This window comes from Hibiscus syriacus, unplaced genomic scaffold, assembly GCF_006381635.1.
Source record: "Hibiscus syriacus cultivar Baekdansim isolate YM2019G1 unplaced genomic scaffold, ASM638163v2 tig00116996_pilon, whole genome shotgun sequence".
Taxonomy (NCBI): domain Eukaryota; kingdom Viridiplantae; phylum Streptophyta; class Magnoliopsida; order Malvales; family Malvaceae; genus Hibiscus; species Hibiscus syriacus.
In genome coordinates, this window is record NW_024063512.1 from 803204 (window position 1) to 824453 (window position 21250).

Sequence of the window (21250 nt, forward strand, 5' to 3'; positions counted from 1 at the left end):
ACTCGTTTGAATTGCCCTAAGGAATTGGATGATTAATAAGAAATAAATTAAGATTAGGGATGAAAAGACAAAGGAATTAATCTTAGAATCCTTAAACTTTGAATATTATTGTTAAATGTTTTGATGTAAAAAATGTTTGGAAAGAAAATTTCGAAAATACTCTTATGAAGTTAAAAGATAATGGAATTGACACGAATATGGGAATTAACCTGATAAATCGTTATTGACCTAATAGAACTACAGATCCACCAATTAAACTCCTGACTTGTTTGGAAGATCTATAAATCGGTCTGAAGGTCTGAAAATCAATTACTAATCCTCGAGATCAGTAATAACTAAAATAACCCTAAAATGTCATCATGGATCTGATAGACTACTTATTAACTTGATAAATACTCGGTTTGTTCAGAAATATCCTGTTTACCGATTTTAATTCCCGAGGTGATAAAAGATTTAGAATTTTTTATTTTGGAACCACCTGATAATTAAATTATGAGAATTGATATATATATATATGACTAAATCAAAGAAAATGATTGGAATACCTTGAAATATAAGATTACTAAAGTAACATCGAGTACAAAAATGACCCAAATACCTTCATGACCTAGAAATAAGTGAACATTACTGGACAATTCTGGAAACACCGAGAAAACCTAAGTATTGTATCGCCTCTAAAGTTTGTGGAGTATGACTCAAGTACGTTGGTCATCTTGGAGACTGTTGCAATTCATAAATAAAACAAATACCATCAGTATACGTAGAGTTCCTCAATATATGTTCAACAATGGTTCTGAAGATGTTCAGTTCGAGTTGACCTGATATCCTAATAAATTGACATGAATATTGAATATCATGAATCAACGTTTCACCCTTATTAGTTCGAGTTGACCTGATATCCTAATAAATTGACATGAATATTGAATATCATGAATCAACGTTTCACCCTTATTAGATTAAGTTGCTAGGAATCCATTAGAAATCATAATGTCTAAAATTCCTTTGTTGGCCTAAATAATGGAATCACTCTCAATAAATCTGAATCTAGAATTATCCAGAAGTAAAGATTCTTGAACACCTTCCTCATGCACCTAAATCATAAAGGGGTCCTAAAGTATCAACTTTAAATGTACGATAGATCTATTAGTATTTGATCTCTTTTTATAAGACCTAGATCCTGGAATATGATCAAATTACATAAGTTTCATGTTTTCTATTCCTGATAACTACCAAGTATCTCTGAAAAATACTTGGATCCTCTAGTGTGTTCCCTATGTGCTACATGACTGTCTTATATGTTTTGAAAATTGTTTCACCGAAATTTATTGATTTACTAGCTTATGAACCATGTTTATATGGTATGTGTTCTCTGATTACGATTTTCTCTATAAAAAATATGATTGTTCCTGATTTATGGAATCATGGAGTTCTTGATTTATGGAATCATGGAATTTACTGGTTTATGAACTATGGTTTCATGTTTTCACTGGTTACTTCTTGAACTGTTTTATTGGGACATTATCTGGGTAGGCTAGAGTATGGAGGTTCAGCTCTAATCAAGCTGGTAAATCCTTTCAAACCTAAGGTGACCCTTGGGTAGGCTCTAAGGCGCCGAAAAACTTTCTTGGGTAAGCTTTCAGGCCCCAAGGCACTCCATTGGGTTAATCATGAGACTACATATGGTGTACGGGTAAAGGGCAATTATATGGTTTATTTCATTTTCACGTTTACGACATTTTAGTGTATCACGATCTAGATATTACATTTTATTGTTAAATATGATTTCTACTGGATATGGTATGGGTAGGATTTTGGAGTATAGAGGTTCAGATCTGATCAAGCTGGTAAATCCTTATGGACCTAAGGTGACCCTTGGCTAGGCTTCGAGGCCCCGAGACACTTTATTGGGTAGCCTCTCGGGCCTCAAGGTATTACCGTAGGGTGGCTCCCTTTGTTGTGTGCTTAGGGTAAATCCTTATGGATGCAGTTCTGGGGAACTGCATAATGATGTTCGGTTGGAGGGTTCTAATATGGTTTTAAAAATATGTTTTAAATTGTTACTGTTTTAAAAAATTATATCTTTTCACTGGTTTTGGTTGGAACACACTAGATATCCTATTCCAATTCCCTGAAAGTATGGTACTCTGAATGTTTCTTATGAACTGAAATCTTCATGGCTTTTACTTGAAGAAATACCAGTGGAACCGCAACTCATCCTGAAAATCTGTAGACATTTGAATCAACAAGAAAATGTTACGGTTTTCCATTTATCTGCATGTTCTTCGACATCACTTGGTAGTTCTGTATTAATGAGCTTTCCAAAGCTTACTCTTTTTTACTTTTCATTTCAGGTTAAAAGATTTGATCCAAGACATCTATCGACATCAGTAAAGGAGTTCTATTCGGTTTTGCTTACAGAGTACAATACAAGTGTAGTTAGGGGGCATGTAGGTTACATTTGGTTTTTATAATGAGTATGAACATGTATGATTTTAATTCTGTATATAACATATATATATATATATATGAATAGTTTTCTAAACTTGTATTTTTAATTATAATTTTTTTAATGATTTTACACATTTTAACAAAAAAATTAAATTTTTACCGGGAATTTTTCCGTGGGTTGCTCCGGTAGCCTTAATGTGACACTCCGGATCAGATCGGGTCACCTCCTAACTCAACATTGTTCCATAACGATCAAAAACTCAATTCTAAGGCATGAAAAACCATCTTTAAATCCAATTTAATCATGTCCAACAATTCTATATCAATCACATATCAAGATAAACCAATTTCAATATTTCTCCCCAAAACCTCATAATGGCCAAAACTTTCAATTAAGTCCCCATAATCATTTCCAATCAATTTTCATGCTTGTTTATACTTCCATAACAATCATAAAATCAAAATTTAATCTTATTTCAACCAATCAACCACCATAAATACCCACTTCACAAGCATGAAACAATGAAATACTTATACCAATTTGTAGAGAATTAAGTGTAGAACATTTTCTTATTTCACAGTTTATTCCAAATTCTCACTAAAGTGGATCAAAAATGGAAAAAAAATTCTCACCTTGGTTATGGATTCACAGCAGAATGGAGAAGATGGAAGGAATTTTCTTGAGTTTTCCATACAAATATCTCTTAATTTATCTTAAAAACAATTAAAAAATCATTTTAGCCAAAAAGTCAAAAATACCCTTAATGAATCCTAATTTTTACTATCATGTATCCTTTTATCACCATTTTAATATCATTAAATAAATGTAAAAATATCATTTATCAATTTCCATCTTCGCTCTTCTAATTTTCCAAAAATTCAATTTAGTCACTAAATTTTACTATTCCACTTTAACATGAAAATTCCTCCAAATTCCACTAAATCACATCAAATTATACTAATTAAAAATATAAATATAATTTTTCTAACCTCAAACTTCCTTGCTTAAAATTTTTGTACGCTTTCAATATGATCCGATTATCCGAATATTTTACCAAACTCTATCACTTAATAAACTTTTATATCAACTTCAAATAAAAATTATAAAACCCACTAGAATTATATTATTGGGCTGAAATACTCAATTATAGACATATAATTCTTGAAAATTTACATTTTTAGTCCCTAAACTTTTATAAATTTACACTTTAATCCATAAACTTTTAAAATTTACTTTTCAGTCACCCATATAAATTTTGGGATATTAAAATCAGGGATTCAAATCCTAACATTTATGAAAGGAGCAAATTGGGTTGGGAGGGTCGCTCCCACTTCTGTAGTACCCGATCCAAATTAATCGATTAATAAATTATATATCGGTGATTATACTAAAAATATATATTAATAAGTTAGAGTGATTAAATTAGGATTAATTTGAAATTTAAGTCATTAAATTAAAAAAAATAAACTTTAGTGACTAAAATAAGAGTGAGAAAATAATTGAATGATGAATGATATAATTTACCCATTCATCCGTTAAGTTTTTTGAGGTACTAAAACGAAACAAAATTTTTTGAGACCTTCATGAAATATTAATACACTTTTCAATAATATAAAATAATATTTAAATTATATAAAGAGGGAGCAAGCACCTCAGAAAGTTTATAGAAACATAAGGGACCTTCATGGAATATTAATAAACAACACATACTTCCTCTTCTTCCCTTTAAGGCTTAAATGTACCATTGTTCTCTAAAGTATATTATTTTTACTGAGTTGTCTCTTAAAATATTTTTCGAGACGTTTTGCCCTCTAAAGTTTAAATTGTTATATCGTTTACCCCAAAACGTTAACCCCGTTAAAAAACGATTACCAATCAAAACTATGCCGCTTTTTCCAATAGGTGTCCAAACTTTTTTCCGATTCATCCAGATGCTTAACGTTATAAACGTTCTCACTTTAGGTGCCCCGATCGTAACGGACATTAAAAAACTTCGTTAAGTGACACATGTCATCCTTACTGAAAAGGTTTTTAAAAATTATTATATTTTCAAAATCCTAATTTCTCTTAAATTACGAAAAATCCTAAATCCCTAAAAATACTAAATCCCTAATCCTAACCCACTCACATCATCCTTACTGACCACGCCCATCGCTTCCGACATTGTCCTTGCTATCTTCCTAGTCAGACGTCGTCATCCTTGTCGTTGGGATCACGTGGTGTAACAATTTGCAGTGTCGGGGTTCGTTGGGGTACACACGTTGATTGGCTCATGTTCCGGTGGCTTTTCATGGGGTTATTGGTCGTCTGATAGAGGTTCATCGACGGTAAAGGACGGTGGTCGACGTGGGTTTAGGGGTTGAAATTAAGTTTTTAAAATTTTTTATTTTTTTTAAGTTTTTCAAAATTTTTGGGATTTTTTCAAATATAATTTTAATTTTTTAATTTCAAATAAAAGTATACAATTACTAGAATATGACATGTTTCCTTTAACGACAAAATTTAACGACCGTAATGATCGAGACACCTAAAATTGTAACGTAACATTTGGAAGAATTGAAAAAATAAATTAGGCACCCATTTAGGAAAAACAATATAATTTTTGCACTTATTTTCTAATTAAACCTATTTAATAATTAAAATATAATTTATTTTATTTATTTAGATTAAAAAATGAAAATTAAAGGATGACATGTGTGTGTTTTGATTGATCACTAAAAAAATTTCTTAACAATTTGAGATGGATGAGGTAACAACTTAAAATTTAAAAGTCAAAACATATAAAAAATTACTTTAAAAATTAACTCAATATAAGTGACATACTTAAAAGTACAATGGTGTATTTAAGCCTCCCTTTAAATACTAACCCACCGCACACTCAATTTTCCACTCAAACCCATCACTTTCTTTCTCAATTCTCCAACTTCCATCTTAAATTCCGTGTCTGAATTTATCTTCATGCGCAATGGGATCTTCTGAAGAAACATCAGCTCAGTTGGAACTCATAAGGCAACATCTCCTTACTGATTTTGCTTCCATGGAAACCTTCATGATTTCCAGCCCATCTAATGTTTACACCCCAAACCAGCAGCTAAAGCAATCCACTCTTAGCCGACTTCGTCCTTGTATTAACGTTATGATCCCACCTGCAAATGTTAACATGGCTTCGGCTCCGGTTGCAGTTGAATCGTGCGAGGAGAGGCATTATAGAGGTGTCAGGAGACGATCGTGGGGTAAGTTCACCGCTGAAATCAGAGACCCTAACAAGAAAGGCGCCCGGGTTTGGCTCGGAACCTTTGATACCGCCATTGAAGCAGCTAAAGCGTACGATCGAGCTTCGTTTAAGCTACGTGGGAGCAAAGCCATATTGAATTTCCCTCTTGAAGCTGTGAAACCAAATTCCTCGTTATCAAAAGATAATTCGTTTTCAAGGAAAAGGAGAAGCGAAGAGGATGATGAAGAAGAAAAGAGAGTGAACTCGGAGTGTAAAGTAGTGAAAAGGAACGAGTTTATGGCGGAGACCCCCAAGGAGGCGGTGCCGGAAAGTGTAACAACGTCGAATAGGACAGGGTTTGAGGATAACGGAGATATAGATGAAATATTCAGTGTCCCTTTATTATCTCCTTTATCCCTACCTCCATGGTTTGGGTATTCTACGCTTGATGTTATGTAAGCTAAGGAATAGGGTAAACTACATCCTCGGTTATTAAATTATTAGTTTAGTTTTTTTAATAGAATTATTAATTTAGTTACAAACATGTACTGATAACTTTTATAAAAATTATAATTTAATCACTCAACTAAAATATTATTACAAACATATCATTCCGTCATTAAAACTAAAACATAAATCTAATGCAGCCATATGATAATAATTTTAGTCTCCAAAACTTATAAATTATATCAAGTTCGTATTAATTTAAAACAATTTAATAAATTTAACTCTTTATATCTTAAAAAAATATCAAATTAATCATTTTTATAATATTGTCAAACTAAGTGAGATCATTTAATCAAGAAGCATTTGAATAGTTACATTCAACCATAAAGTAATACAAATTTATTGGTAAAAACCTTTCATCAATGAATATTAGTCAATTATATGGTCAAACAAATTTGATTTGCAACCTTACTAAGTACTTATATAACAAAATTTATAACTAAAAAATGAGATTAATCGACTAATCAAGCAAACTAATGATTATCAATGAATGAGAAAAGTTTCTTAATGATTGCTGAACTAATCATAGTTGTCATAGATAGCAACCAGTGAGTAACGATCCATTCAACCGGCAATGAGATATCGATTGATAGCTTAACAGTCGACAAATACGGGGAGCTCAGTGGTGAAAAGAACATTGCATCTACACATACGATATGTATTTCAAAGAATGATGGTTTCATGTAAGAAACTTATCTATCATATGTTGGATGACATCTGCACCTTCTATATGCAATACTTGATCTTTAACCTGCAAAAATACACAGAAATGGGAACATGCCCCTTCAAAAGAAATGCTTTTTGACAGTTTATATGATCCAGAGAGACAGAGTGAGACCTGTATGACACTATGAGCAGCAAATCTCTGTTTACTTCTGTGAAAATTAACATCTATTTTTTCCCACGAAACTCGGGTTAGGCCTCTTATCAGTTCCTCTGCACAACAGTATCTAATTAATGGAATTGTAAGAATGAGAAACATAGAACAATACAGTCAAAAGATGCAAAACAAATATTTAGGGAAAGCAGAGTTTCTACTTTCTTAAGTTCATATACCTTCTAGCTTGTCAGATGACCCATAATCCTCCGCTGAAATAGTTTCATACTGATCATTGTTGCATGCCTTGCAGTGTTCTTCGGTTACAATATGTGGATATGTTTCATTTTGAGATTCCTCCCACTAATAACAAGACAGGTTTTTGCGCATCAACTTCAACCCAAAAGAATAGTTGACGTGAAGTCAAATGCAAAACTTCACAAAGATTATTCCTTTGGCAGTTCACTATTCCGTCTTATTGACGAGGTTCTCCAGCCCACAATATCTTTATAATATTTCGTTAAGAGAGACAAATAAAATGAAATTAACAAAAAACAGGAAAGGTTGAAATTAAAGTCGCAAAGAAAATGTAAATAGGATACGGTCGTGGGCCACATTGGAATACAAAACCCGGCGTTTGAATATACGTAAAGCAGACCTGCATAGATAAATTCGCTACTATTTCAGTCACTTTACAGATCCAGAACAAAAAACTCAAGTAGTTTTATATAGAAAGAAATCTAGACGAGGGAGAAAGTTGCATACATGAAATAAAACTCATCACAATCATCCAGCATCCGCTTAAGCAGCGGTGGCTTTCCTTCATCATCATCAGTAAGGAAAAGGTGCCGACCTGTTCTCCTAAATATCCAATGAATAACACAACTTGCAGCTTTCTCAAAAGCAGTCACCCCAAAAAGAAATGGTACCTGGAAACAAATATTTTACTACACCAATAAGCAAAGATAACCTGATGATGGCTGATACTTCACATACCAACATTGATGAGAGATAACATGTTGCATGGCATGCAAAACTAATACAACAAAAGCATGCTGCATTGCAACAAATAAACTTCTGCAATTAACAAAATCCGTCTACTAAAGGAACATTGTTTCAGAAGCAACAAAAAAATTATGAAATCACCATTTGGAAAAGTCAGTAACGTTGGAATAAACACCTTCGACACATCAATCGTAGTGAATGTCAATACCAACCAACACATGAGAGAGAACAAGAGAGAAGAGTAATTTGTTGTTGTTGTTGTTTTTTGTTTTTGTTTTTTTTTTTTTTTGCCTATCACATCCATATTAATTTGTTAATAAAAAATACCCACCTGCTTATTACCCCTTGAACCAAGATGAGGAGAAGCAACAGTGATGAAGTTCATAGCCTCCAAACCACCGATTGTACCCCTCGCTTCCTCCTTGCATCTGTTACTTGATGTATCCTCTTTAAATTCTTCCTTAGGTGGTCTATACAGTCTCCCAATTGCATATCTAGTTACCAATCCTCCAACCGAATGTGCAACAAAAGAGATTTTGCATAAATTTGGCTTTTCTTGAATAATCTCAAGGACCTGGCATTCATACATTTTTCTTGATAACATAGTATAATATGAAATTGATAGTTTTTTTATTAAATGTTAAATTTAACCGATTTTGATGACTAAAATAGGGCATTATGAAATATGCGTTAACCTCCTTCGCCAGTCGTTCACCCATAATGTCCACACCATCTAAAGTCAGCTTAGACATATTCCGTTCACTGCTGATCTCAAAAAGTCCAATACTTAAAAGCTTACGAAAAATACAAAGTTGAAAGTAGGGCTGTAAAATCAGGTAATCGGGCAGGTTTCAGTCGGATCTTGACAGGTCGGGTAAAATCGGGTACAGGTCAATTCAGGTTGATTTGACACCAGATCCAGATCGGGTTCAGGCCAGGTCAAATCAGTTCGGGTTATTTTCAGGTTGATTTGACACCATATCCAGATCGGGTTCAGGTCGGGTAATTTTCAGTTCGGATCGATGTCAGTTCAGGTAAAAACAATTCAGGTCCGAAGTAGATAAAGACCAGGTTAATTCAGGTTCGGGTTGACTTCAGTCGGATCTCGTTCAGTTCGGGTTACATCATTGACAGATAAAATTCAGGTCGGATGTTTATCGGATACAGATTGAGTTCAGGTCGGGTCATTTTTATTTTTTTAGATTAATTATTTTGTCATATTTCGTGATTGTTGAATTGGAAGTTGTAATTGTATATGATTTCGAGTAAAATAAGAGAAAAAAAAATTCATGGATCAATTTGTAAAAAAAATAAATTTAATGACAAATTCGAAGAATGTAAAATTACAAATAAAATCTTAAAATATAAATTAAACAACACACATAAGTAAGGGACTAAGTCGAAATAAATTTAAAATGTGAGGTTTAAATTAATATAAAAAAGGACAAAATTAAACACATTTAAAAAATTATGGGCCAGTTACAAAAATATAAATATAAATATATAACAACTAACAATGGAATATGCAAATATAAATTTAATGACTAAATTGAATACATATAAAAGTTAGAGACTTAAAATTGAAATAAATTAAAAACACAAAAGGGTTAAATCAAAATAAATGAAAAATATAACTTGCATTCATTCAAAAAATTGAAAAAATATAAATATATATATAAAATTATATATAAACTATATTTATATTATAAACTATATAATTATTATAAACTATATATATATATATATATTATATTTATGTGCACTATATATATAAACTATGTATATAAAATTATAAACTATATTTATATTATAAACTGTATTATTATTATAAACTATATATAAATTATGTTTATGTGAACTATATATATAAACTATATATGTATAAACTATATAAACTATATAATTATATGTTAATTTTAATATATAGTATATATATTGTATAATAATATATAGAATATATATATATATATATATATATATATATATATATTTATATATTAAAAAACACTATGCATAAATATAAAATAATAAATTATAGTTTATAAAAATCTTAAACCCTATACCCTGAAACATAAACCCTAAATTCTAAGCATTATAACTATATATAATACATTTGATAATTCATATATAGTTTATATAAACAATAGATTATTAAAATTTTATATGTAAACATTAACCTATAGTCTATAAACAATAGTTAATTTATGTAACTTATAGTATGTGTATACATGCAATGTAAACTATATATGTAACATATAGTATATGTATACATGTAATGTAAACTATATATAACTTATAGTACATGTATGTATGTATAGTATATAATATATATATATATATATATCATATAAAGTAAATTACTTATATAGTTTATAGAAACAATATGCATAAACTATATAAATTAATAAAGTATATATTATATAAAAAAACCCTAAACCCTAACTAAACACCAAACCTTAAATCTTAAACCATAAACCCTAAACATTATACATAAATAATAGTTAATATGTGTAACCTATAGTATATGTATACATGTAAACTATATATGTAACTTATAGTATATGTATGTATAAACTATGTATAGCATATATAAAACTTATATATAACCTATAATATATTTATAAACAATCAATTTATAAGTTATATAAACTATATATGTAACCTATAGTTTATAAGCAATAGTTTATATTAGTGTACTATATAGTTTATACTTTATAACCTATTGTATATAATTTATAAACTATAGTTTATATTAATGTTAATTATCTTAACTATAATTTATATAATATAGTATATAGTTTATAAACTAAATATAATTTATAACATATAGTTTATATTAATATTAATTTTATAGACATATTTATAAGTCATATTATACAATATTATATAATTATATTATTATAAATATCATTTCTCCCGCCTCTTCCCACCAAACCCTCCCTCCTTTAGTTTTGGTCTCTATTCTTCCCCGCTCATCATCCCAAAATTATGTTTCCCTCGTTTTGCCTCTTCTTCCCCACTCAGCATCCAAAAGTTGCCGAACACGGTCAGTAAGGGATCTGAGTTGCAGTTTTCTCCCGCCTCTTCCCACCAAACCCTCCCTCCTTTAGTTTTGGTCTCTATTCTTCCCCGCTCATCATCCAAAATTATGTTTCCCTCGTTTTGCCTCTTCTTCCCCACTCAGCATCCAAAAGTTGCCGAACACGGGTCAGTAAGGGATCTGAGTTGCAGGCTCAGTTGAACTCGGTTCTGGAGGATTTGAAGACAACGATTACCCTTCTCTGTTCTCTTGCCACTTGCTAAGTCCACCCGGTTATTTTAACCCCCTCTCGCCCTATTCTCACACACTCTCTCCGATTTTCTCTGCTTCCAAACAACGTTTGTTCTCTTTCGTTACTAATAATCTCTTTATTGTTCCCTGTTTTGGCTATTTCTAAAGGAGCGGTGGAGATCCGTTTATCTTTTTAACTTTCTGGTAAGGTTAGATTCTTCAGTAAATTCTCTCTTTAATTCTTTTGGCGTTGAAGTTTCTTCCCTTGATTTTGATTTGTTTGATTATTAGTAATAGATATTTGGATATGGTACCCATTTTTTGTTCCAAAGTAGTTTTTTTAATTGTAAGAGAAACCAAGGACATTGGTTCAAACTATTTCACCAGTTTAGAATAATGATTTCTGTTCTTGACGTTGCAACCAACTGGATGTTTCTGATACACTTAAGACTCTCTGCAACTTGGTTAATTTGGATTTTTTTAATTGTAAATATGACATGCAAATTTCGTGTGCCAGAACCTATAAGGCAAGTAATCCAAGTTTGTTGCTTTATAGTAAAATTATGAATCTGTCCGGGCAAATTAGCATGAAACCAATTCTGTGAAATGCTTAATCTTTTAGCTTGTTTGATTTCTTGTATATTGTTTGTCGTAGTCTTAAATGAATATGTGGAAGTACACTGGTATTTGCAATTCTTATATGATATAGTTTAGTCACTGGGATCAATTATTTAGAAATAAGAAACTTGAACCTTTATTATTATTATTGTTGTTGTTATTTGAGCATCTTTTAGCTTTGCTTTGGCAATATGTTGTGGAGCTACGTATTGTTAGTTTTTTTATGTGCATCAATTATTTTTCAGATTATTACATTTGATAGCTATGGTGTTTCGGGTCATTGCAACCATGGTGATGTGCATCGTGGGGCAGTGTAAGCTAAAATCATTTCATATTCTTCAACTCAATTGCACAGAAGTAACATTTTAATTGTTCATAGCATAAAGCATTAGAAGAAAATAAAATGTTATTGCCTACATAAACTATTTAATGATAACTCACCTTTTCCATAATTTTTTCATTATTATTTGAAAAGAGAATTTAATTTTTCTTTTAAATTTTTAGGGTGTTTAATGGTCCCTGAAACTATTGAAATTGGAGATTATGTCTTATTTATTCCCTTCAAAGGTAACTTAATATTTTATATTTATTATGTTTATTTAATAAAAGTTTCAAATATTTATTATGTTTATTTAATAAAAGTTTCAAATAGTTCATTAATAATTTTTTTTGTAGGGTGCCTTACAAGAAGCAATATTTGGTGCTTGATTTTGCATTATTCTATTTTATATTGTTTGCTTCTGTTTGATATTGTTTGTTTCTACTTGATATTTGTAAGGGTTTGGTAAAGTCGGAAATGTTTGGCACTGTTGGTCATCGAATTCCCTTTGGCTTTATCACTGATTATATGTTTTCTTAATGCAGGATGCTTGTTGAATTGATGCAATAATGCTTGATGAATTGGTACATTGATGCTTGCCGGTTGCTGCTGCCTATTACTCATTGATGCCTTGTAAATTATTGTTTTGAACCTTATAAATTTATCTAAATAGTTATTCATGTGGAATATGATGGTGACATTTTGACTTTTAAAGCTAGAAAGTTGCCTATAATTAAACATAAATTTTTGAGAGCATTTATTTCAACATAAATTTATTTTGTTTAGTTGATTTTATTGTAATTTTAGTGTTTTTGAGTATAATAAAATTAATTTCATTTATAAATTTTTTTTGTTTTAGTATTTGAAATGTTATTCAAATTTCAAATATTTAATAAGTTCATTATTTTAATTAATATATTTTTATTTTAAAATTTCAAGTTAAGTTATACTTAAATTATTAATTAATTTTCACATTAAAAGTAAATTAGATTTATGAATATTTTAACTTAATTAATATAATTTAATAAAATCATGTTCAATAAGACAATATTTAAATTTAATTTAGTGATTGTAAATATTGTTGTGTGATGCTCATAATTTAATTAATATTCAGCTATTATCAATTTAATTATTAATCATGTTTAATATTAACATTAAGTTATTATCAATTTAATTATTATTTTATTGCCAAAATTATTCATATTATTAATGTAAACGATTAATATATGTTACATAATAAATACTTTTATTATTAATATTATTTTTTCTTTATATAAATTAAAATATATAATTTATATAAATTAAATTATATTAATTTTCCTTTTGCATTATTAATAATGTTTTATCTAATTTATATTTAATTAATTTTATTAATTTTATTAAATAATTTTATATAATAGGTCTATTTATTAATATAAGTATCATAATAAATATTTTATTATAACATTTAAAAAGTAATCATATTAATATTTTAATTACATCATAAGCTAAAAAACTGATAATTTATAAGATTTTCATGGTAATATATAAGTCAGGTAAATATCAGATCAGATCATTAACAAGTCGGATCATTTACAGGTCAGGTTAAAAACAGGTCAAGTTAAAAACAGGTCAAGTTGAAAACAAGTCAGGTTGAAAACAGGTCGGGTAATACCAGTTATTTACCAGGTCAATCTCGGGTTCGAGTTCATATCAGTTGGATGCAGTTCGGGTTCAGATATCATATTTTCGGTTCCATTCGGGTTCAGGTCATTTTCAGGTCGGATGCAGGTCGAGTTCGGATCCACAATTTCCAGGTTCAAATCGGGTTCAGGTCAACACCAGTTCCGACTCGAGTCGGTTTCAGATCACCACAGTACATGTCAAAAAACAATTTTGACTCGGGTCGGTTTCAGTCAGTTTTGCAGGTCGGGTCATCTTTTTACAGCCCTAGTTGAAAGTGTGGGTTCTGCGTGACGAATAAAATCAAATTAACAGTTATTGATACCACTATGGATTCATTAATGGATTATCATGCCAACAATCTAATATAAACAAAGAGAAGGAACCTTTTTCCTCTTAAAAAAAAGGTGCCTAAGAAAATTACTTACAATGGACAAATGCTTTATATGGTAGCCTTTTAACAAACTGTTCAGCTCCAAACTTCCAATCCGAAGAACTACACAAGCAACCATAAAATCAGGGCCGAAACCAATTGAGGAGAACTTTTAATCATATTAATCCTAAAAAAATCTCATATAGAACTTAACACAATTTAACACCACAGAATTAAAAACACAGATATTGGTGCCATAAGCAAAAAGTCAAAACCAGACAATTTGAATTCAGATTCAACATTTGTCGAGTTAATCTCAAAATTTTAAGTTTAATCACTTCCGGTTAAACCGATTACATTCAAACCAATCATAAAATGTGTATAATCATGATGCAAGTACAACTAATAAGTTCCGCAAAATTCACTCCAAAAAAACAGATTACAACGAAGAAGTAATTCATCGTAATACAAAGTAAAGCTACCAATAAACTAATTCAAGCATTCAAAATCCAAATTAAAAAAAAAACACACCTCAAAATTCTTCAACAGAAAATTATTAAAAAAAGAGAAGAAAGAAAAGGCACCCGCCGAGAATTCCATGGACCATGATAACAAGATGATCAGCTGATAAAGAATCATAATTTTTACAACTGCAAACATCTTGACTTCCATTCACCGACTCCGATGTGCAAACTCATCGCGACGCCGTTTCGCATCGTTACTTAATCTAAATTATATATTACAGTTCCGTCCAACGACGCCAGGTAATGAGTAATTATACTAACACACAAAAGAATCACGCATTTGAAAATTTTCGAGAAAAAATTGAGAAAGAGAGAGAAAACGCGAGAAAAAAAAAACAGCTGAGAGAAGTGAGAATCAGTTGGAGGCTTGGAGCTATGAAAATAAAAGAAAATAAATTTATTTCAAGTTAAAATGAACGTTATTCTTCTTTATTTTGATGACCTGTTTACTTAAAAATTGTAATAAAATATTAATTTAATTAAAGCTTTCGTTATCGTTTTGTCGTTATATTAGTTTATAATAAGTGCATGTTTAGTTGTCTTATAAAATATTCGATATTTCAGTATTTAAATTTGGTTTTTTATTATTGTATAAAACGAGTCCGATTAAATTTAAAAAATATTTTTAATATTTCAAAATTAATAAATTTTTGACATGATATTCAAATATCACATTGTTGTGTTTTATTTAAATCGTTAAATATAATATTCTGAACATATATTTATTAACTGATCGAAAATATTCTATACACATATTATCGTCGTCGTTCTATATATTCATGTTTGTATTTTTTAATGACGCCATCACTTGAAAAATCTATCAACATCGACAAAGACGATCTTACAGTATATATTTTTTGAAAAATACTTCGCATGTGACGCACTTTTATAAAATAATTATTTTAGTTAATAATGTTATTTAGAAACTATTAAAATAAATAACGTTGTTTTGCGTATTATTTCCGTAATATTGTTCCAAGCCCTGCTAACCCCTTAGCATCTAACAAGTGAGAAGAAGACATTCAACAGTTATTTGACCTAATTTATTGTCATTTTGTCCATGTTATTATTATCCATAGAACTAAACCCATTGTCCCTATAACTAAACATTAATGTCAAGCCTTGGCCTGTCTTGGCTGGCTCCTATCCTTTTTAATTTCTAGTGTGCTGTTCTTTTTATAGCACGAATCGATAAGACCAAAATTATACCGGTAGATGCATAAATTATCGGGGGAACAGACAACTAAAAGATCAATCTGATATCACTTGTCACGAGGTTATGATCTTTCTAAAAGATGTATGATAAGAGGTGTGACGGTAGAGATGCATATAATCGGATTTAAATCCGATCTGGATTGGATAAAAACCGATCTGGTTTTTTCACTAAGTTAAAAAATTGATTTATAAAAAAACCGGTTCGGATCATAACCGGTTTGGAATCTGGTAAAAAATCCGGTCATCCAATTTTTTAAACCCCAGACCGGATTTTTTTCCAGATAAAAAATTGATTTTTTATCCAATTTTTTTCAAACCGGTTTTTAATCCTGTAAAAAATCCGATCGTCCAATTTTTTCTCAAACCGATTTTTAATCCTGTAAAAAATCTGATCGTACAATTTTTTCTCAAACCGGTTATACTATCCGGTTTTAAAATATCCGATCCGGTTTAAAAAAAACCGATTTTTCTCAAATCCGGTTTCGGATATTTTTTGTACAAAATCGAATATTCGAATTTTTTGTGCATGTGACGGTACCGCTTATGAACTTCAAAACCTCACTTTCTTTTTAATTTGAGATTAATATCTCCCACCTCTCCAAGAGGTTAAACTAACAACTTCCTGTGCTAAAAAAGGAACACCTAAAACTAAGCAGCAATAGGAAGTTAAGAATGAAAACGGCGGAATATACTCAACAATCTCAACACATAAATATCTCTGCTTCAACTGATGTAACTATCTTTACCAAAATGCCTAGTACTTAACCTTGGTGACCGCGAACATAGTGGGAAAAGAACGACATAATACGGACATTTTCATAGCTCGATAACTCTGTCATTGATGTCTCAGATACACAACATAGTACAACAGTGAGAGAGGGGGAGGGGATCGATTTAAAACTAAGGATGCCTATTTATGTTTCTGTTCCTCTAGATAGCAGCAAGCAAACAAATTAAAAGAGAAATCTGCTTCACTCATCCGAGCTATAGTCACTAGATTCTGGCAGTAGCGGCACAGCAGCACAGCAGAATGAGTCCTTGTCTTTGAGAAGTAGACAGCTCCCATCTGAATTCCATTTCAAATCAGTTATGGAAAACCGTGGTAGTGGATTATTTACACAGTATGCACCAGAAGGGGTCCACATATACAAATGAGAGCTGCCGGTGCATAGAACAAGGCGAGTGCATATCGGATCCCAACCTGCAGCACGAATAGGATCCTTTTGCACCAAGATGGCAGCTAATTCCAAATGGCGTATGTCCCAAATCCAGAGTGCAGTCGGCATGCTATCGTTGCGAGTACAGATATATTGGCTGTCATTGCTCCATGAAAGAAGACCTGGAATAAAATTAGTTTGGTTAGTAACAGCATTAAAGGGAGGAAAATCAAAGTTAATTCGATCAACTCATTCTAATAAGCACCTTAGTGAAGCCTTAACTACCAAGTGTCCTCTACGCATTACTGATCCCTAGAAAAATAACTCGAAACCAAATCATCATATCCAATAAGAATACCTTTTCTAACGTCCTAATATGGCATTGGCAATGATAATTGGCAACTGACACAGTTAAGTGGTGGTCTTGTATCAAGTTGGACCTCTCCACCTATAGTCAATTGGCTTTTAGGTTAGCTGCTTTACATGATAACAAATCCAATGTGTTATGTTCTTCCTGCCTAACTCCATGCGAGATTGTCTATGTGTAGACCCCTGCCGAGTTACAAATGAGGTGGAGTGTTAAGTGGTCTTATCCCATACTTATTATGCGTTAGGTTTAGTATGGTCTTGCCACTCATTAGAGATTGGTTTTAAGTTACATGCTACAGGCTACAGGCTACAGGCTGATCGCTATAATAGTAGGGTAATGTAGAAAGGATATTGATTGTTTCCAACGTCAATAATATTTTTCGGATAAAAATGAAATTTACTGCAAGAGAGTTGTGTTAATATTAGAAGTAAAAAGCATTATCAATTCTTTGTACTTGGATTTTGTGTCACTTGAATATACAGTATGAAAAGCATAGAACTTTTAGTCAATCTACATCAGTTTGGTAAGACTTACCAATTCCTTGTTTAGGGTTAGGTTTGTCTGCAGGAGGCTTCTGGAAAGGCAAAGTAATGGGTACTTCCATAACCTCATATCGAACCTTGAAGTGTCCTTCTGGAGCATCTGCTAATGGGGCATATGAACTGAATTAAATAACTGAAAGGCTGCAATTCATATACTGAATAATGAAGGGAAAGCCATGCAGGGAAAACATTTAAACTCAAGAAATTGTATAAAAAAGCACAAAGCACTCGGGTCCTAGACAGTTGAGTACAATTTCACAACAAGGTCTAGTATCAAGCATTAAATCAAATTAAAGAAAGTCAACAATCAGAGATATAGAATTTCATTATCCTTACCAGAGCATCCCAAAAAATCATCGTCCAAACATAATTCAGACATATCAAGTTGCAATGGCTCATCCACCTCCTGCCATTATAAGAAACAAATTTAATAGATGCTTCTCACAAATTGAATCATAGTAACAAGGAAAACAGCTTACCTTGAAAACAGCAGCAGAACAAGGAGCACGAACAGTTGATAGATGCATAAACTCTGCAAAAGTTTTCCAAGTAAGGTGATTTAGAACTCGCAGCATCTGATCATAACTACCCACGGCAAGAAACTGGCCACAGGGAGACCATGAACCACTTTTAACTCCCAATCCACTTTCATATGCTTGATACTTGAAGAGGCACCTTCCATCTGGAGAATATATTAGAACCTGTATCAAATTAAATAAGAGAATCGGAAACTTTAATATTTCCAGTTATATCAGTTCAACAGAGAAAATTATTGGCACACAAAATAAAATGCATGCTTTTACGTTTGTAAAACCATAAAAATAACTATGTGATAATAGACGGTTAATTAGAAACACAATTTTCAGGGCCAGGTAATTGTTATTTGGATATATCTTCCACAAGATACCATTTACACCAGGATAGGGGAAAACACACAAACAACAACAACAACATAGAAAAAGCTCTAGTCTATCTTACATTTTATCTTAGCTTGCAAAGTTTAGCACCCTTGGCTCATAGTGTGCTAGGCATGAAGCAGATCAATCAGGTAAAAGAAAAAACAAAGGCTTTTAAGACGTTAAAATTTAATAAGATCCTTATAATTATCATGATACCTAATGTTTATAAACAAAAAGAGAAGAGTTATTCCAAATGTAAATTTGATATCACAACAAGGAACTAAAAGTGGTCATTGGATGACAGACAATGGAAAACAGAAGTTCACATACTTTGTACTCAAGAGGCGAATCCCAGATCACTATAGCACTGTCATCCGGCGACCACTGAATATCAGTCATATCCAATGTGTCAACAGCAAAAACACCCATTATCTCCCAATTGTGACAGGACAACAGATTTATATAGTCCTTACAATCCCGTCTTGTGCATATAACTGCAAACTTTCCATCTTTGGTAAATGAAGCTCCTTTAGAAGCATGCTTCGGCCATTGTACATGAACACAGGCTGTGTTCACTAAGGACCAAACCGTTAATCGCAGCTGTAACTCCGAGGTGGTCAGTATGTGACGACTATCTGGGCTCCATCTTGCATAAGCAATACCAGCAGGACCTTCATCTATTTTGCATGTCCATTCGGGATGGGTGAGTGACCACGCCTGTATCATAGGTCTTTTATGGAGACCACAAAGAATGTACTCAGAATCAAGTGCCCATTCAATATAACTTATCTTATCCAAGCAAGAAAACAACTGCACAACCTGCATCAATTCGAATAGAAAATAAGCATTACCATTTAGAAACACAAGAAATGCATGCCTTGAACCTCAAAAATGACCTTTGCATCCATATTCAAATGATTCAATATGTTCGTATATCAAAGATATGAGCTCAAATACAGAAGATCAATTTGCTAGAGTTTTCAATTGAGAGGAAGTGTTCTAATGCTAAAAGATAAAATATTACTCAAAATAGTTTGTCATGTCACAGTACACATTAAACACTTCACAATTCTAAATGACCCAGAGAAACAGAGCAAAACAAATCCATTAGCTTGGCCTAAAGAGTGAAACAATACAAAGCAAATAGGAAAAATTACTAAGCAAATCTAATTAAATGTTGTCTAACTAAGAACAAGGAGATCTAGAAACTAAAATGAGGTTGATCTACACATGTAAAATTTGAATCTGGCAAACAATTCATTAAAAAGCCAAATAAAAACAAACCCAAATGGAAAGCGGAAAAAAAGAAAAGAAAAATGCACTTTCACATGTCATTTCTGTACTTCCTCGCATTTCATCCGAAAGAGGGCAAATGAATTGGAAATTAGAAGCAAAGCAAGTAAAAAAAATACTATACCTTAAAGGATAGTGTATCACGAATCACAAGACGATAATCGACAGCGGACGCTATGTAACGAGCATTCGGTGAAAAACAGCAAGGACCTGTGTGTTTATAAGCTTCCGTGAACTCCATTTTTATACTCTTTTACATAAAAATGGAAAGAGACGATGTAAGGAAAAGAAAACTTTTTCCCAGATTTAAAAAGAATGAAATTCAATGAAGATGAAATCCAAACATCGATGAGTTTTCCATCCTAGAATGACGGGAGATTTCAGTCAGGAAGGGTTTAAATTTTGAAGTAGATGCCTCTGTTTTCACTTTTCTTCCAGCAAACGAACACAAACATCACGACAAAATATATTTCAGGTAAATTACAGATTTGTATCACTGATCTATAATCTTACTCCTATTTTGACTACTGAAAAATTAAAATTTTAATTTTATCCCTCAACTTTAACATTACTCATGTTCTAATTATTCGAAAGTTAGATCATCAACCAGGTTTGATAAATCCCCAAAATGACCTTATTTTGAAGGGTAAATTATAAATTGATAACTGAAATTTTACTTTTTCTTATTTCACTTATTTTATTTATAATTTTTAATTTATTCATTGAATTTTATAAATTAATTTTTTAATATTCAATCGTTAACTTTTTAATAATACTATGACATAATAATTTACCCTAAAATAATATAATTTTAAATTTTTATATAAAATTAAATTTAATTCAAAACACGTCATTTTAATAATTTATTTTCTCATTTCATCTTTATTATTCTTCTTATTTCTCTATTTTCTCTCTCCCCTCTCTATATAAAAGTCGATCTAAAATCCGACCATGTGTTAGTTGCCGTTCTGGCAACTTCCGGTCACCGTTGTCGGAGGCCGATGAGCCAAAGACT

The 21250-nt window shown here is 31.4% G+C and overlaps 3 protein-coding genes across 4 annotated transcripts; 1 reads left to right on the forward strand and 2 right to left on the reverse strand.

The window, feature by feature from the left end:
- The first annotated feature begins 5342 nt into the window (after positions 1–5342).
- On the forward strand, positions 5343–6130 carry LOC120193505 (ethylene-responsive transcription factor ERF105-like). Its single transcript, XM_039195988.1, has one exon. The coding sequence runs from the start codon at positions 5415–5417 to the stop codon at positions 6120–6122; it is 708 nt and encodes a 235-aa protein (XP_039051919.1). The 5' UTR covers positions 5343–5414; the 3' UTR covers positions 6123–6130.
- Positions 6131–6753: 623 nt separating this feature from the next.
- Positions 6754–8745, reverse strand: LOC120193468 (lipid droplet phospholipase 1-like). Its single transcript, XM_039195955.1, has 8 exons — positions 8688–8745; positions 8324–8566; positions 7753–7916; positions 7590–7645; positions 7442–7492; positions 7227–7352; positions 7009–7106; positions 6754–6921 (listed from the first exon to the last, which is right to left on the reverse strand). The coding sequence occupies exons 1-8, from the start codon at positions 8742–8744 to the stop codon at positions 6850–6852; spliced, it is 867 nt and encodes a 288-aa protein (XP_039051886.1). The 5' UTR covers position 8745; the 3' UTR covers positions 6754–6849.
- An 8027-nt stretch (positions 8746–16772) lies between these two features.
- On the reverse strand, positions 16773–20634 carry LOC120193689 (WD repeat-containing protein WRAP73-like). 2 transcript variants are annotated; one of them, XM_039196124.1, is made up of 6 exons: positions 20360–20634; positions 19273–19761; positions 18523–18744; positions 18380–18449; positions 18036–18146; positions 16773–17313 (listed from the first exon to the last, which is right to left on the reverse strand). In XM_039196124.1, exons 1-6 carry the CDS (start codon positions 20474–20476, stop codon positions 16946–16948), a joined length of 1377 nt encoding a protein of 458 aa, XP_039052055.1. In that variant the 5' UTR covers positions 20477–20634; the 3' UTR covers positions 16773–16945. The 2 variants fall into 2 exon arrangements, with proteins under 2 accessions (XP_039052055.1, XP_039052056.1); XM_039196125.1 differs by having other exon boundaries at positions 18036–18143; positions 20360–20633.
- Positions 20635–21250: the final 616 nt, after the last annotated feature.

Bases quoted from the DNA above. Each gene is read 5' to 3' on its own strand.
- LOC120193505 (XM_039195988.1), top strand. From the start codon at position 5,415: ATGGGATCTTCTGAAGAAACATCAGCTCAGTTGGAACTCATAAGGCAA.
- LOC120193689 (XM_039196124.1), bottom strand. From the start codon at position 20,476: ATGGAGTTCACGGAAGCTTATAAACACACAGGTCCTTGCTGTTTTTCA. The intron at 19,762-20,359 runs GTATAGTATTTT...GAATTGATGCAG, and splicing joins GTGATACACTATCCTTTAAG to GTTGTGCAGTTGTTTTCTTG. The intron at 18,147-18,379 runs GTAAGGATAATG...ATGCCCCATTAG, and splicing joins TGATTTTTTGGGATGCTCTG to CAGATGCTCCAGAAGGACAC.
- LOC120193468 (XM_039195955.1), bottom strand. From the start codon at position 8,744: ATGTCTAAGCTGACTTTAGATGGTGTGGACATTATGGGTGAACGACTG. The intron at 7,646-7,752 runs GTATGCAACTTT...TTATCTATGCAG, and splicing joins TGTGATGAGTTTTATTTCAT to GTCTGCTTTACGTATATTCA. The intron at 7,107-7,226 runs GTATATGAACTT...ACTGTTGTGCAG, and splicing joins GTCATCTGACAAGCTAGAAG to AGGAACTGATAAGAGGCCTA.